Source organism: Siphateles boraxobius, unplaced genomic scaffold (genome assembly GCF_051911475.1).
Source record: "Siphateles boraxobius isolate OS27281-9 unplaced genomic scaffold, OSU_SipBor_1 36, whole genome shotgun sequence".
Classification (NCBI taxonomy): Eukaryota; Metazoa; Chordata; class Actinopteri; order Cypriniformes; family Leuciscidae; genus Siphateles; species Siphateles boraxobius.
The window spans coordinates 200,001-216,517 of NW_027508986.1; the positions used below are offsets into that span (position 1 = coordinate 200,001).

The 16,517-nt window shown below is 37.4% G+C and overlaps 1 protein-coding gene across 1 annotated transcript in view; it reads right to left on the minus strand.

Moving 5' to 3' along the window:
* adss1 (adenylosuccinate synthase 1) overlaps window positions 1-14,521 on the minus strand; it is an 18,527-nt gene extending 4,006 nt beyond the window's left edge. The window contains exons 1-10 of the mRNA XM_077196802.1: window positions 14,246-14,521; window positions 11,192-11,294; window positions 11,005-11,067; window positions 9,225-9,275; window positions 9,041-9,107; window positions 7,617-7,724; window positions 7,465-7,546; window positions 7,273-7,399; window positions 2,141-2,295; window positions 1-71 (exon numbers count right to left, since the gene is read on the minus strand). The exon at window positions 1-71 is cut by the window's left edge and continues 54 nt beyond it. Of these exons, the coding sequence (XP_077052917.1) occupies window positions 1-71; window positions 2,141-2,295; window positions 7,273-7,399; window positions 7,465-7,546; window positions 7,617-7,724; window positions 9,041-9,107; window positions 9,225-9,275; window positions 11,005-11,067; window positions 11,192-11,294; window positions 14,246-14,434 (1,016 nt within the window). The 5' untranslated portion in view covers window positions 14,435-14,521. The remainder of the gene's footprint in view (window positions 72-2,140; window positions 2,296-7,272; window positions 7,400-7,464; window positions 7,547-7,616; window positions 7,725-9,040; window positions 9,108-9,224; window positions 9,276-11,004; window positions 11,068-11,191; window positions 11,295-14,245) is intronic.
* Window positions 14,522-16,517: the final 1,996 nt, after the last annotated feature.

Here is a 16,517-nt window from a genome sequence, read left to right on the forward strand (position 1 = left end):
CCACAGCGTCTCTTTCTGCCTGTGGTCACGCCCACCTCGTGACCTCGTGTCTGCAGAAGCTCCCCGACGGCCTGAATCACAAACACAGGTCAGAGGTCATGCAGAGGTCATCACAAATCAGATCTCAGGTGTTGCTGAAGTCAGATGTTAATGTAGGAGAAACATTTCAGACAAAGTTGATACTAAGTCACATTAATGAACTCAAAATGGAGAATTCTTTTTTTTAATGAAATATTTCAGAATAAAATTCATGTTCCTCATAATCTTGAATCAGATTAACTTCCTCTTGCAGCATCTCTTCTCTGATGATGTGGGCGGGGCTATAACCTGTCAGTCACATGAGATCAGCCAATAGCAAAACCACAACCATCCAATCAATAGAGGGAATGCATTGACGTCAGTTTCCCGCCGGACTGAGTGTCAGAAGAGCTGCTGTGTGACTGGGTTTAATTGGGTAAACTGTGAAAACACGAGTAAAACAAACGATTATCAGTTTAAACTAAAGCTTGGACTCGATACAGTGTTCCTTACAACTCACCAAAGATCCAGTGATCCATGGATATTAACATGCAGCAGGAATCATATTTCCAGACATTTAAATGAGCCTGATTTCAACGCCGGAGAAATAAATAAAGCAAATTTGCGAGTGAACGCTTCATAAAACACAATATGGGTCTAAATCCATCCCGAGTTTATTTAAAAACATCCAATTATGCAGAATAATATACTGTGGTAAATATTTAATTTACGAGTTGTCAATACAATATAAAACAATACATTATATTTGGTATGATTTTAACACTAAATTCAGCATATGGACACAAAATGAAAACTGCAAATCCAGCGTTCTCTGCCTGGATCCGGTTGTTTCTGTGAAATAACGATCCGTTTGTTTCTTTTCTGTAGCTTTCGGGAGTCCGTAAAAATATATCTCAGATTTCTTGTCAAATTTATACAGTCAATCTCAAAGCTCTTTCCCGTTTTAGATGTGTTTTGTGTGTTTTTCGCAACTTTCATGACGAAAACAAATGCTCACTGTGTGTAACCGCAGTCACTCCGGCCGACGGTGACGTCACACACACACACATAACCTCTATTGATTGGCAAGCATCATGTGCAACATATTCCCTCTCTTACAGGTGATTACCAGCTTAGAGTTTAACAAATGTAGAATTCCTGTGAAATGAATGATAAAAATAAAAACAACCTTTACCAAAATAAATTAATAGTGGTGTAAGTAACCATATATCATGTCACAATATATCGCAATACAAAAATGCAACAATATGTTTCGTGGATACAGTGACAATATTGTGTATAGTTCACCCAAAATAAAAATTTCTGTGTGAGAAAAAAGGTTTTAGTGTGAGTACTACATTAAACTACTATATATAATGTTGAATATAATGTATAATAATGCAATGGGGGAATATGTGTGTGTCCTGATAATGTCAAAAATGTCACCAGTAAAAAGTGACCTATATTATTTTTAATATATCTAGTCAGTGACAGCGTGCAAGCATAAAATAATTCTGTATTTTCAGCTTCAGAATCATGAATATGTTTATTCTGGTGTCTCTATTGGGTTTCCAGCATCAAGTCCAAGAATAGTCATTTACACACACATGTAATGCAAAATTTGCATTTTAATCAACAGTAAATGTTTTGTTAATATTTTACCATATGTCTCTGATCATCGCATTGTGAGTTCAGTATCGTGATATGTATCAAATCGTGACATGAAGGTATCATTACACCCCTAGAATTTAATCAAATGTAAAACAACACAGCATAGTCTTCGCTGTATAAATTAAATATAGATTAATAAGAGCAGTGAGTGATTCTCTTTGTCTTTTGTTTTTTGTTTATCATTAATGACAGGTTTATAGATGAGGTTTATTAGGCTGCTGTCACTTTAAGACCGAATGCACAGATCCAATATACTGATACACACGCTTTAAAACTTTTTTCCCAATTGTTTATGTTTACTTAAGACATAACCAATATTGTTTGAGCGAATACTCACCAAGCCGGGCATTTTGACATATCGTGAGCTCAAAGTTCACTTCGCTATTCCCCACTGATAAAATAGCATTTGTTAACTATAATAACAAGTTTCCAGTTTCAGTGCGATTCTTACATTGAGCTGTTCTGTGGGAAAGGCTCCTATCCCGACTCTAGTGGTGTAGGCCTTTGATACTCCATACACATCCCCGATGTTAGCGGGAGGAATGCCGAGGCCGGTGCACACGCCACCCACGGTGCAGTTGGACGATGTCACGAATGGGTACGTCCCTGGAAGGAAGGCAAACAACCATTTAAAGAAGACCTATTTTACTCTCTTTCCCATGTTCATGAACAATGAACACGTCACAATATTCCTCATTTAAAATAATTATTACGCAGAATAAAGGGGCGGGGCGTGTTTGACTTAGTTAGTAGTAGGGGTTGCCCAGACTAGTCGACTTTAATGCTCTGCCATGACGCTTTAAGCTTGACGGGACTACTCGCTGGTCATGGCCTATAGGGGGCGTAACAGGATAAGACATCTTTGAAGTCCACTTTTACGCTCCGTTTCCAACAGGTAAAATGACCATAGATATTATAAACACTAGATGTCGCCTTGGCTACGGCAGTTCATTGGAACGAATGCGTCAATAGAGCCGCCATCTTGAAACAGGGGACCCCCTCATCAGCGTCAATGTAGGAAAAGGTCTAACTGAAATAAAATCACCATAAATCGTCATGAATGCGATTTTCTAGTTGTTTTGGTTCGTTCCAACGGTCAGACATGTATTTATTATAGAGTCCAGAGAAATTTTTAAAAAATTACAAAATTTCACAATCTTGTGAAATGTAGTCACTCTTGCTGTCTGGTTTTTAGATTTTGTTCGTGTAAACATCCATACGCAGCACAAAAGTCCGGCATCATCCATGAATTCAGCGTTACCCAGCTACTTCCTATGACAAGACTCCTGTTCCAAGATGGCGGCGGTTTTGACGCATGCTTAGAACCCCAAGGCGTCATCTAGTGTTTATATCTATGTAAAATGACAAATAAATGCACACTCAGAGAGCACCCAGCAAGATATGTATGATTATACCATCTGGATGCTACAAAATTTATCGTAAAAAAAATGCATGTTTTGCACAGCTTATTGTACAAGTAATTTAATCGCCGTCCTAAACGCACACACATTGTAACGCACATCACGCGCACACAGAAACAGTAGCGTAGAAATGTACTGTTCTGAGACTTATCAATAAAATAGCTAAGAAACTGAAAAGTTATATCATATATTTCTTAGTAGCTAAACCCCACAGCTTCAATATTATTAGAGAGACGCTCCCACGTAGAATTACTTCACATGCAATTGTTCGCTCTACGCAGTCCTATAACTGTAATCTGCTACTTTATCTGTATCTGATTCAGAACAAGTACAAATCTGTGAGAAACCCTAGTGTAAAGAAAGTATACTTTATTGTATTTGAAATATATATTCCCTTTTTCAATAGTACATAGCAAATATATTAACAAAAATTTTACTATCTTTAAATATATTAAAAATATATTAGCATCATGCTTATACCTATTTTCACAATACAACTTTTAACACACTTTAAAATAATTGTAATTTATTCTATTTTCTAAAAATAAAAAATAAAAAACACATACTTGAAGTGCAAATTCAGTTTATTTTTTTAAAAGTGTATTTATTTGCACTTATTTATAAATATATTTTAGGTATATTTTAACTGTGTGCTGGAAATTATCATTGTAACAATGCATTGAAAGTATACTTTCAAAATAAGTTTCAAAATAAAGTTATTTATCTAATAATGTACATTTGTTATTGAAGACAAATTATGCAATTTGTAGTATTTAGAATAAGCCGAAGGTATTAATGAGCCTATAGTATATATTTTTTTAAATATATAAATACACTAATGGTATATTGCTTGTTTGTTTTGAAGACACTCATAATGAATATGTAATGTACTTGTAACACAAATAAAGTACACTTTAATATCACTAATCAAGCATGTAATTAGTCCCTACACAGGCATCTATTTAAAGTACACTAAATACACTTAAAGTTATGCTTTACTACAATTTAATTACAACTAAAATATACTTAGTACAAAATTAGTTGTTTCAAAATAGCACACTTCAAGTTAACTAATCATTAACACACTTGAAGTATACTGACAATCAGTCTGGCTGCAAGTATACTTAGCTTTTTTCTTTTCCACCAGGGAATATAACGACCCAAAGACAACATGACTGATTAAATAAGCTGTAACGCAAGAGCAATAGCCGTGTGGGCAGTGCTGTGTCACAAGGCAACCCGCGTTCAGTCTCAGCTCGAAGTTCAGGCTTATTTGTTATTTGTTGACACATTAATGACGCCATCAGCGACTCAACTTAAATCACATAAATGTCGACCCCTAGTTAGTAGTGTGTTGAAACTGACTGGCGGTTATGGGAAGGGGCGGGACATTTCCCAAACACACTCAAAGCGCTCGACCAATCACAACACTGCTCCAGCCGACCAATCAGAGCACAGTGTGCTTTCCAGAAGGCGGGGCTTTATAGAGACAGGAAGTAAACAGAGCGTAACTGACAGACTGGGAAGAGAGGAGCCGCAACAATGGAGAATATGAGGAAAATGATCAACATTCAAGCAGGAAAATCTGTTCTAGTCATGGGCGTCAGAAGTGTGTGTGTCTCCCCCAGAAAAATGTTACTGAAGTAAATGCCATTTCATCTATTCTGCTGCCTTTTAATTAAACAAGTAAACTAAACTCCGCTTCACGTCGTGCATTAAATGCACAGCTATCCGTGGATTATCCGCCGATGATAACATGGTCATTTGCCAGCATTGACAACTTAAAGCTGTTATTGATGTTTGCAACGCAATATTTGTCTAGAAGGATACAACGGGAGGTAATTTTCGTCAGTTGCGGCTCGTTGAGAAAAATAATGATTCAGTGGAAATGGTGTTTAATTTATTAGGGCAGTGGAATGGATTTGACTGACGGCGCTCTGGAAAGTGAACAGATGCGCTGAATTAGAGACTGTAAAAGTGAGTGGGTCAAATATCAGTGGTCTTAAAAAGTGGGCGGGTCTTGTCCCACACATATACAATGGTTCCGACACCCATGGTTCTAGTAGAGAATAAAAACAGCATCAAGACTTAGTAAATGGGCGTAATAGGTCCTCTTTAAAGGGGTCATGACATGAGAAACCAAAATCTTTTGGTATATAAGATGTCTTTGTACCATTAAAACTTCCTGCAAGTTTCATAGCTTAAAGGGTAAGTTCGGCGTTTTACAAGTAAAGCCCTGTTTTAAGATCGTTTCTGATTAAATCGAACGGTTAAGATTAAAATTTGGACACATGCTGCTGTCCCGAGAATTTTAGGTTTTTGTGTTAGCACCCTCCCACCTATACAATGGTTTCATAGGGGCACTGGAACAATCATTCATATAAACGCATTAAACTTTAGTTTACAAAGACGTGAAACTCACCGAGTGGTCTGGGGTGTTCACTGATATGCTCACACAAAAATCGCTGCAAAAGATGCTTTCCAACAGGTTTTTTACCATTCGTTGTAAAACTGTGGACCTATTTTTCCAAACGCCTCACAACCGGACATTCTTCCATTGAGAGCTTGAATAATAGACACTCCAGCCCAGTTGGTGGCGATAATGCACCTTTGCCAATGTTTGGATAGCGTAGCCTACGACTGCATAACCGGCATAACTACAGAAAGAACACAAACAACCCCATTTCCGTCTCCGGCGGCGGAGTAATACCGTACCGTACCGCACAGAACATTTGCTAACACAAAAACCTAAAATTCTCGGGACAGCAGCATGTGTCCAAATTTCAATCTCAACCGTTCGATTTCATCAGAAACGATCTTAAAACAGGGCTTTACTTGTAAAACGGGGGAACTTACCCTTTAAGACGTCCTCCCCATTATAAACAAACAATTTATTTAATCAAGCTCAAAATACAGCTCGTTGTGGATCCACGGTACGAAGTGACGTACCAGTCGTTTGCATTTGACCGCCTCAAGCGCAAGACGACTACGCCTCATTTCGCATCATTGCATCGTTGTCGCGCACGCGTGTTCAGTCGACGTGCAGCGAGTGGGTCTGTTTACAAGAAGACATCGACGCCACGCAGAAGTGCTGGTCCTGGCTGTGGACAAACAACATGTTTGAATACGCTGCGGAAAGATCCAGACGTCAAGGGAAAATGGATGCAGCTTATTTTCTAAAAATCTAAAATCTGAAATCTAAGAGCTGGATCACTCCTCCATAGGCTTACACTTGTTCCCTGAAAAGTTATTACAGACATCGTTAAAATAGTCTAAGTGACTACAGTGGCTCAATCTTAAGTTTATCAAGCGACGAGAATACTTTTTGTGCGCAAAAACAAACAAAAATAACGACTTTATTCATTTCCTTCTCTGTGGGCCTCGAGTCAGTTAGCGTAGTGGGATAGCGTAGAGCTACGTCACACGGAGGCTCACTATTGGCCGACGCTGGTCATGTGTGTGATGCGTGTGACGTACAACACAGAAGCGCTGCGCTGTTACACTAGTGAACTGACTCGAGGCCCAAAGAGAAGGAAATTAATAAAGTCGTTATTTTTGTTTGTTTTTGCGCACAAAAAGTATTCTCGTCGCTTGATAAACTTAAGATTGAGCCACTGTAGTCACTTGGACTATTTTAACGATGTCTTTAATAACTTTTCAGGGAACATGTTTCAATCCCCGAAGAAGCCTATGGAGGAGTGATCCAGCTCTCAGATTTAATCAAAAATATCTTAATTCGTGTTCTGAAGATGAACGAAGGTCTTATGGGGTTGAACAACATGAGGGAGAGTAAATACTGACAGAACTTACATTTTTGGGTGAACTATCCCTTTAAAACTATTCTGGGCCCAACGACACCACAAACTGTAAGTAATATATTTAATCTTAAAACTACTTTTTTTTATGCATAAGGACTGACGTTAGCCAATTATAACAGTGGGCGTTAACACTGAACTCTTAAAGGGGAAACACCCCCAAAACAGACTGTTTGAATCAGAGGATGAGAAACACGGTGGGAAAAGGTCATAAATCCCTTAATTTTAAAAGGTTTTTGTCCAAAAAACTATAGTAATACTATAATTGCACCTAAGGGAACATAATAAAACAAAAAACAAAAACCATGTCATGACCCCTTTCCCAAGTCCCGAACACATGTTCTTACCAAAGTCAATGTCAAGGAGAGCAGCGTTCGCCCCCTCCACCAGGATTTTCTTCGGGGGTCCGTGAATGGCATCATACATGAAATAGACCCCGTCTCTGACCAGAGGTCGGATCCTCTCGGCGTAGTCCTGTAAGAGAGAGAGCGGATCAGAGCCGCGTAACACACACCGCGAGCGTCTCCGGTTTAACTGACCTTTAGCTTCTTCAGCTCGCTCTCAGCGTCCACTTTAAGGGTGGGATACATGGACTGATACTGCAGCACGAGGTTCTTCACCCTTCAGGAGGACAGAACAGTTCAGACGATCGCGGATCACTGATATCGCCCGCATTAGAAACATCATTTACCTCGTAGAAAACTCGCTGAAATCTGCCATCAGGTCACAGATGCGAAGCCCGGTGCGAGACGCTTTACAGGCGTACGTGGGTCCGATGCCTTTCTTAGTCGTTCCTATGCTGTGAACAAACATAAACACGGTTACAATCAGCAGAAACACTATAAAACAACAACAACAACTATTAAAAACTATGTTTTTAGAGGTCAGAATGTTCATCAACCATCAACTTATGTTTTATTTTATGTTTTTTTTTGCGTTTTTATACGTTTGTTGCACTTAGTATAAGAAAGCTTCACTATAAATACAATGTATCATCATTACTATTATTAATTAAACGCATTTGCAATATTTGCAACCCTGTTACCAAACTACAGTACTGAATACAGTGTAAAACCTTGATTTGTGTGATTTCGTTTTCTTCAAAAATTTTACAATAACTAAAGAAATACAGTTGATCTAGAAAGTAAAGTTCGTTGTACAAACTTTTATGTTGACTTGACGAAGACCATAAAATTATAAAGTTTAAGAAACTTCCCTCCTATGTTTTAGCATGTCGTTAGCATGTCTTAGTATGTGTCTAGCATTATTTTACATTTATTAGCATATATATGTTGGATTAACAAAGACTTGAATGTTTTATCAACTTCCCTAGCATGTTTTATCACGTCGCTAGCATGACTTAGTATGTGTCTAACATTATTTTACATTTGTTGGCATATTTGTAGCATGTTGCTAGTATGTTAAACACATTGTTAACATTAATTAGCATGCTACTAGCTTGTTTTAGTACATAGCTAGCATTAATTAATGTTAATTGGCATGCTAAATAATGCTACCAATGTTAGCAATAAAACATGTTAGCAATGTTCTAATTCATGCTAGCATGTGTTAAAACATCTTAGCAAAATGTTAAATCATGCTATCTATGTACTAAAACATCCTAGAATGCTAATTCATGCAAGTAACGTTAAAAATGCAAGCAAAATGCTTAATCATGCTAACAACATGTTAAAACATGCTAGCAACATGATAAAATATGCTAACAACATGCTAATTCATGCTAGTGAAATATACTTGGTGGATGAAGCTTTACTCTATTAGAGTTATTGTATAAATGTTTTGAATCCCTCGATGAAAGTCTATGGGATTTAACGTAGTTTTGATTTTCCAGCCAAGCCAACATAATAATAAAATGTACATTAAGTTATTAAAGCATATGTTTGTCAAGAAGCTGAGGTGAGACGGGCCAAAATCACAATTTTAAGGGAGGATTCGGACATTTGATTGAACTAAAATGACCTACTTGTGATACTAGGTTAATTTTATGATGGATAATAGTTTACTTTACATCACTACAAAAAAGTTTATTTATGGAAAGTGCCTTGAACAGAACGGTTGTTGGTCCATCAGCTCAAACCCATCAGCACAACTTACTTTTTTCCTTCCTGAGCTTGTCGCTGAACCTCCTGAAGTCCGTCCACGGCCTGATGAAAGTCAAATACTGACAGAAATACATGGAATCAGAAGATCCTTTTCCATTATATGTATTTTCCACCATCACAGTATTCAAAATATATATTAAAAAAACACTATTATTTATAGTTATAAATTATATTACCAATGTGAGCCCGATCTGAGATGACCAGTCTTTTTTCCCATCCTTTCAGCCCTTATCATGTAAGAAAAAAACAAATTATTCCTGTGTGTGAATAGAATAAAGCCATTAATAATGAATGGAACTGATCTAGTAAACAGGCTTTGTGTAAGTCTGGTCTGTTAACTGGCATTGTCTTGTAGCGGGACACGTTGCCAACATGAATTAGCGCAAATCACTAGCATGTTTTTACACATTGCTAGTATGATTTAACATGTTGCTAGCATTTTTTATAATGTTGCTAGCATGAATTAGCACATTACTAGCATGAATTAGCACATTAGTAGCATAAATTAGCATGTTGCTATAATGAATTAGCATATTGCTAGCATGACTAAGCATGTTGCTAGCATGTTTTAGTAGCAGGACAGTTTTTGCCATCGTTCCCCAATCATATTTTTTAACAATCATAATAACAGTCAAAATTCACCCTGTGAAAACCGCGTAATTGAATATTGTGTTTTAAAATTACTTTTTAAATTCGTTACTTTAAAATCTTTCTCTTTTGGTATCGACTTCAAATTTGGAACATTACTTAGTTAGACAAATGGCTTTGATTTTCTAGCAATTTTAGAGTCTATTTTATATAAAATATATATTTTTAGTTTAGTACATTGCTAGCATGAATTAGCATGTTTTAGCATGTTGCTGGCATGATTTATCATTTTGCTAGCATTAATTAACATGCTGGTAGCATGAATTAGCACATTACTATCATGAATTAGCATGCTGTTAATATGTTTAAGCACATTCCTGACATGTTTTAGCATGTTGCAAAGCATGAATTAGCAAATATCGTTAGCATGTTTTACACATTGTTACCATGATTTAACATGTTGCTAACATGTTTAGCACATTGCTAGTATGATTTAACATTTTGCTCGCATGTCTTAGCACATTGCTAGCATGAATTAGCATGTTGTTAACACGAATTAGCATACAACGCTAGCATGTTTTTACACATTACTAGTATTATTTAACATTTTGCTAGCATGAATTAGCATGCTGCTAACAAGTTGTTACACATTGCTAGCATGATTTAACATTTTGCTAGCATGTCTTAGCACACTGCTAGCATTAATTAGTATGTTGTTATCATTGATTAAGCATGTTGCTACGAGTTTTAGTAGCGGGACACTTGTTTATTGCCATTTTTTAGCAATCATAATAAATTAGGTCATTCAAAAGCGTAAATTCACCCTGTGAAAACAGCTTTGAATTCAGTCATTGCGTTTCCATGGAAACGGTACTTTAAAATCTTTTTTGTGATATCGACTTCAAATTTGGAACATAACTTGTTTGGGCAAATATCTTTGATTTTTGAGCAATTTTAGAGTCTATTTTATATCAAATAAAAAATGTAGTACTGTCAAAATCGCGATTAATCGCATCTAACATAAAGTTTACTATTTCTGTGTGTGTGTGTGTGTGTGTGTGTGTATATACAGTAGTCAACATTTGAAGTGGATCAAAAATATTTAATGAACAGCTATTGTTCAAAACTCATGTATAACTTTGATTAAAGGTTTTGATCCACTTCAAATGTTGATTACTGTATATATATAGCCTATACACACACACACACACACACACACACACACACACACACACACACACACACACACACACACACATATATTTACAAACTTTTATGTTAGATGCGCTTAATCATGAGTAATCGCTATGACAAAAAACTTGAAGCTGCTTTCACTTCTGCAATAATCTGTGTCTCTCTTTTCTTTACCTTTTTTCTCATTCTTGTCAATCTCTTCGAATAATCCTGGAAGATGAATGACTACGCCATTCCCTGCGGATGAATACACACACGTCACCTTTACAGAAACTACACAGCTCACACTTCATCATCTCTGGAAATATCAGATTCCGTCAAATGCAAAGCAGCAGTTTAATCATCTTAAATACATTCTCACCGATGAATGATATGCATTTGGTGCTGATTATTCCACTGGGGAGAAGATGGAAATCATACTCTTTCTCATCCACCACTACTGTGTGTCCAGCGTTATTGCCTCCCTGTGGAGTGACAGAACAACATGCTATTAATGTCTTTGTGATCTTTTAACACATAAACTGACAAGCAGCATCATCACACAGAGCGAAAGAAGGAATCAAAGCTTTTTAGCTTTTACACAAGCTGAGATAAATATATAGAAGGTGCACAAAAAAAAACACTATCATTAAACACTCGTGACACTAAAATAATGCAATAAACAACATAAGATGGACATAAAAGACACACACACAAGAAGTCAAAACTGATCGGATCTGATAACCAAACTACCGGCAGAGTAATAAATATATAACTATATAGCTTATTGAATTACAAAAAAAAGCTGTAATACCGTGTTGGCTGAGATCGCCTACTATATTGTTACTTCAATTGATGTTTTTATTTCCCTTTTTTCTTTCTCTTATAATTTTGGATACTACTATTATGGATGTAATATCTGTTTCTCAAAATTAGTTTTTTCTTTCTTTCAGCCAATATACCCAATTGTTGAATGACTTTACTTAGATTTCAGGTACCATCCAAATGTAAGGAAATGTTATAATTACTGTAATTAAAACTTTAAAAAAATAAATTTAAAAAACTGGAAATAAAAACTAACCCTGGACATTAAAACTGATGACAAACAACTAATTAGTAACAGAATTATTAAAATAAAAAAAACATAAAATCTTAAATGTTACATGGGGAATTTTAGGAATGTCAGTTTACGGCTTTTCATTGTAATTTTTATTTCCAAAAACTGTTCCTGAATGAAATGTGGCCTAAATTAACTTTTTTTGCCACGCGTGGTGTCTTAAGAAAATATACCGGCCATAAATATACTTTTCTAACAGCCATGAAACTGTTTTTGCAGAAACAGGCAGTACAGACAGCTAAATTTTAGCAAGTGAAAATTCACAATTCTCTATTTCGATTTTGATACAACAGCTAAAACTACTAACTACAGTAATGTAAATTTAAAACATTATTAAAGACAAGTAATACAAGTAAGACAATTGCAAGCAAAAGCACAAATAAATACAATAAAACAAAAATACAAATTGAATAAGCAGTGCTTTTCAGGTAGATCTAATAGTAGTTTTCAGGTACAGAAATTTAATAAAGTAAGCAAATGTAAAAATAACACTGCATAGTCTTCACTGTATAAATTAAACATCCTTATTAATTAATACTAATTAAATATAAAAAAGTTATTCAGTGAAGAGCGGTGAGTGATTGTCTCTTAGTCGTTTGTTGCTTGATTAACATTATAATCACAGACAGCTGCAGGATTATTAGGCTACTGTCACTTTAAGAGCGAACGCACCGATCTAATATACTGATACACATGCGTTTACTTTCTCAACTGTTCACGTCCACTTAAGACATAATCGACTATGTTTACTAGGATACTCATTCTTTTTTACATAATATTGTGTGAATTTGTCCGCTCACGTGCAAAAAGACGTGAAAGAGAAATTATGATGAAAACAAGAGAGAAGCAACCAAATTTTAATAATTTTTTTTGTCAGATAAATACCTTAACCAAGTTTAGAGTTTTTGTCTTCGCTCATATTTACAAAATTTTAAATATATTAAATATTGTCTGATATTTCGATGGCTTAATCAAACTTCATTAAAAACAACATCACTTTCAGCCATATTGTATTAAAGAGACTTTTTACCGTAGGATTTTTACAGTTAAAAATACACAATAAAAAACTCTTAACTTAGTTAAGGTATTTATCTGACAAAATTATTTGGTAAAAAGGTATTTGGTACTGTATGCAGAAAAACAAACGGCATACCCTGACTACAACTTAACATTTGGTTGCTTCTCTCTAGTTTTTGCATGAGTTCATCATAATTTCTTTGTATGACAGACAACATAAGGTTGGAAATTTGGCATGCATTGCATTATTATCTGTTGCAGTCAACAGAAACTTAATCTGAGGAGCAAAACCTCATCAACAACTTAAAGGTTCTAGCTCCAAATTTACAATCGCGAGACCTGGAAATGCGACTCCAGCGCGAGACCTGGAAATGCGACTCCAGGAGCTTCCAGACGGCCGGCTTGGCCTTTACTCGGACACACGCCTCAGTCTGATCCTCTATCCGGAGTCGTGCCCTTCTCACATGTCCAGGAACGCCGGGAATGTGACCAGAGTTCAGCGAAGGGCAGAGAGGAATTCTGGGACTGACATTCAGTGACTACAGACTCACAGCGGCACCAATGAAAGAAAGACTGGCATTGAACAGCCACGGATTCTTTCATTCTATATAATGCAATGGCAATTAAAATGCATGTGATTAATAATGATAATGAGTAGTGCAAAGTAGACTCTGACACTTCCACTCATTTTCAGATTAGATTTAGATTAGGGTTTGTCAATGACAAGAATTTTTTTGTCAGAATTATTTCTGAATATGCAGTAACATCCATGAAATCACATGCATGATCCAAACTAAAGTCAAAACATTAAGTCTTAAGATTATCAACGTAAAGACACAAACAAGATATATGTATCACATCTCATGTTTATGAAAATACAACTGAACTGAGCATGACATGTATAGAAATGAGTAATGTCTTTTTTTTTCTGTCCAATAAACATATTTCTTATTTGTAGGCTATACATGCTCAGTTCAGTTGTAGGCTATTTCTATAAACTTGAGATATGACATATTCAGCATATATTAAGTTAGAATATTGAATTTAACTAAAAAGCATGACAGTTTGCTATATTTATATTCTATATTAATTCATAATATTCCTGATAACTATATTAATTTGTTTATTACATATTAAAGTATTTTTAGCATCGTTATTTGTAGTGTTACCTATTCAATTTGCAATTTTTAATGAAATTATTGCTAATAACGACTTAAATGTTATTAAAAACCATATTGATTGTATACAAAATGTTACCGATAAAGTTGTCTGTGATTTATGCTTTAGATTTTCTTCTATTACCTGACACCTGCACACGACGTCGGACTCCGTGGCCAGTAAATCAACAACTTTGCCTTTGCCTTCATCTCCCCACTGGGCGCCCAGAACCACCGACACTTTGTTCCCCGAGTCGTTTCTCGCCCGTTTCAAGGCGCCCGTCGGCGGGTTCGAGTAGCTCTTGTGGTCGTTCCCTGACCAGCCCAGAGACATGATGACGAGTCCTGAGGAACCAGCGTAATGACAGCGTTCGTCCGCGCGCTCAGCCGCTCATAGACGAGGAGGTGTTCGATTCAGGGTTTTGTGGAGTCGACTCCGATCATCGACTCACAATGTTGGAGTCGACTCCGATTCCCAACTCATAATGTTGGAGTCGACTCCGATTCCCAACTCTTTTTTTTGTATAATTTTTGTATAATTTTTATTTGAAAAAAATAAATACATGGACAAAAAAAAAAAAAAGATATTACAGTCCCAAATAAGTTGCCAGGATAACAAAAAACAAACACAAAAAAACAAAAAAACAATGCAATGCATTTACCTTAAGAGGACAAAAAGGATGAATATAGAGATACAGTTTTCAATGCTTTGGGATTAACAGAGCTCTGTATATTTTCCATGTATTTGTCTAGATCATCTTTGAATAGAGAAAAGAGAGGTTTAGAGCCAGTACATTTTTTGCTTATGTATGTGAAATTTAGCTAGAAGAAAACACAAATTAATTATGTAATATTGTCCTGTTTTCTCTTTTTAGTAGTCAAACAAACCAAAAAGAAAAAAACAAACCAAAACAGAAAGAAAAGTCACTTACAAAATAAGACTGGATAAAAATCTGACCAGCATTTCTCTGTGTGGGTACATTGCCAAAACAAGTGAATGACATCTTCCTCAGGAGAGAGACAAAAACAGCAACTTTTGTTGGAAAATGTTGGTGTGGACTCCGATTCCCGACTCCTAATGTTGGTGTCGACTCCGATTCCCGACTCCTAATGTTGGTGTCGACTCCGATTCCTTGACTCCTAATGTTGATGTCGACTCCGATTCCCGACTCCTAATGTTGATGTCGACTCCGATTCCCGACTCCTAATGTCGGAGTCGACTCCGATTCCCGACTCCTAATGTTGGTGTCGACTCCGATTCCCGACTCCTAATGTTGGTGTCGACTCCGATTCCCGACTCCTAATGTTGGTGTCGACTCCGATTCCCGACTCCTAATGTCGGTGTCGACTCCGATTCCCTAATCCTAATGTTGGTGTCGACTCCGATTCCCGACTCCTAATGTTGGTGTCGACTCCGATTCCCGACTCCTAATGTTGGTGTCGACTCCGATTCCCGACTCCTAATGTCGGTGTCGACTCCGATTCCTGACTCCTAATGTTGGTGTGGACTCCGATTCCCGACTCCTAATGTCGGTGTCGACTCCGATTCCCTAATCCTAATGTTGGTGTCGACTCCGATTCCCTAATCCTAATGTTGGTGTCGACTCCGATTCCCTAATCCTAATGTTGGTGTCGACTCCGATTCCCGACTCCTAATGTCGGTGTCGACTCCGATTCCCTAATCCTAATGTTGGTGTCGACTCCGATTCCCGACTCCTAATGTTGGTGTCGACTCCGATTCCCGACTCCTAATGTTGGTGTCGACTCCGATTCCCGACTCCTAATGTTGGTGTCGACTCCGATTCCCGACTCCTAATGTTGGTGTCGACTCCGATTCCCGACTCCTAATGTTGGTGTCGACTCCGATTCCTGACTCCTAATGTTGGTGTCGACTCCGATTCCCGACTCCTAATGTTGGTGTCGACTCCGATTCCCGACTGCTAATGTTGGTGTGGACTCCGATTCCCGACTCCTAATGTCGGTGTCGACTCCGATTCCCGACTCCTAATGTTGGTGTCGACTCCGATTCCCGACTCCTAATGTCGGTGTGGACTCTGATTCCCGACTCCTAATGTCGGTGTCGACTCCGATTCCCGACTCCTAATGTTGGTGTCGACTCCGATTCCCGACTCCTAATGTTGGTGTCGACTCCGATTCCCGACTCCTAATGTTGGTGTCGACTCCGATTCCCGACTGCTAATGTTGGTGTGGACTCCGATTCCCGACTCCTAATGTTGGTGTCGACTCCGATTCCCGACTCCTAATGTCGGTGTCGACTCCGATTCCCGACTCCTAATGTCGGTGTGGATTCCGATTCCCGACTCCTAATGTCGGTGTCGACTCCGATTCCCGACTCCTAATGTCGGTGTCGACTCCGATTCCCTAATCCTAATGTTGGTGTCGACTCCGATTCCCGA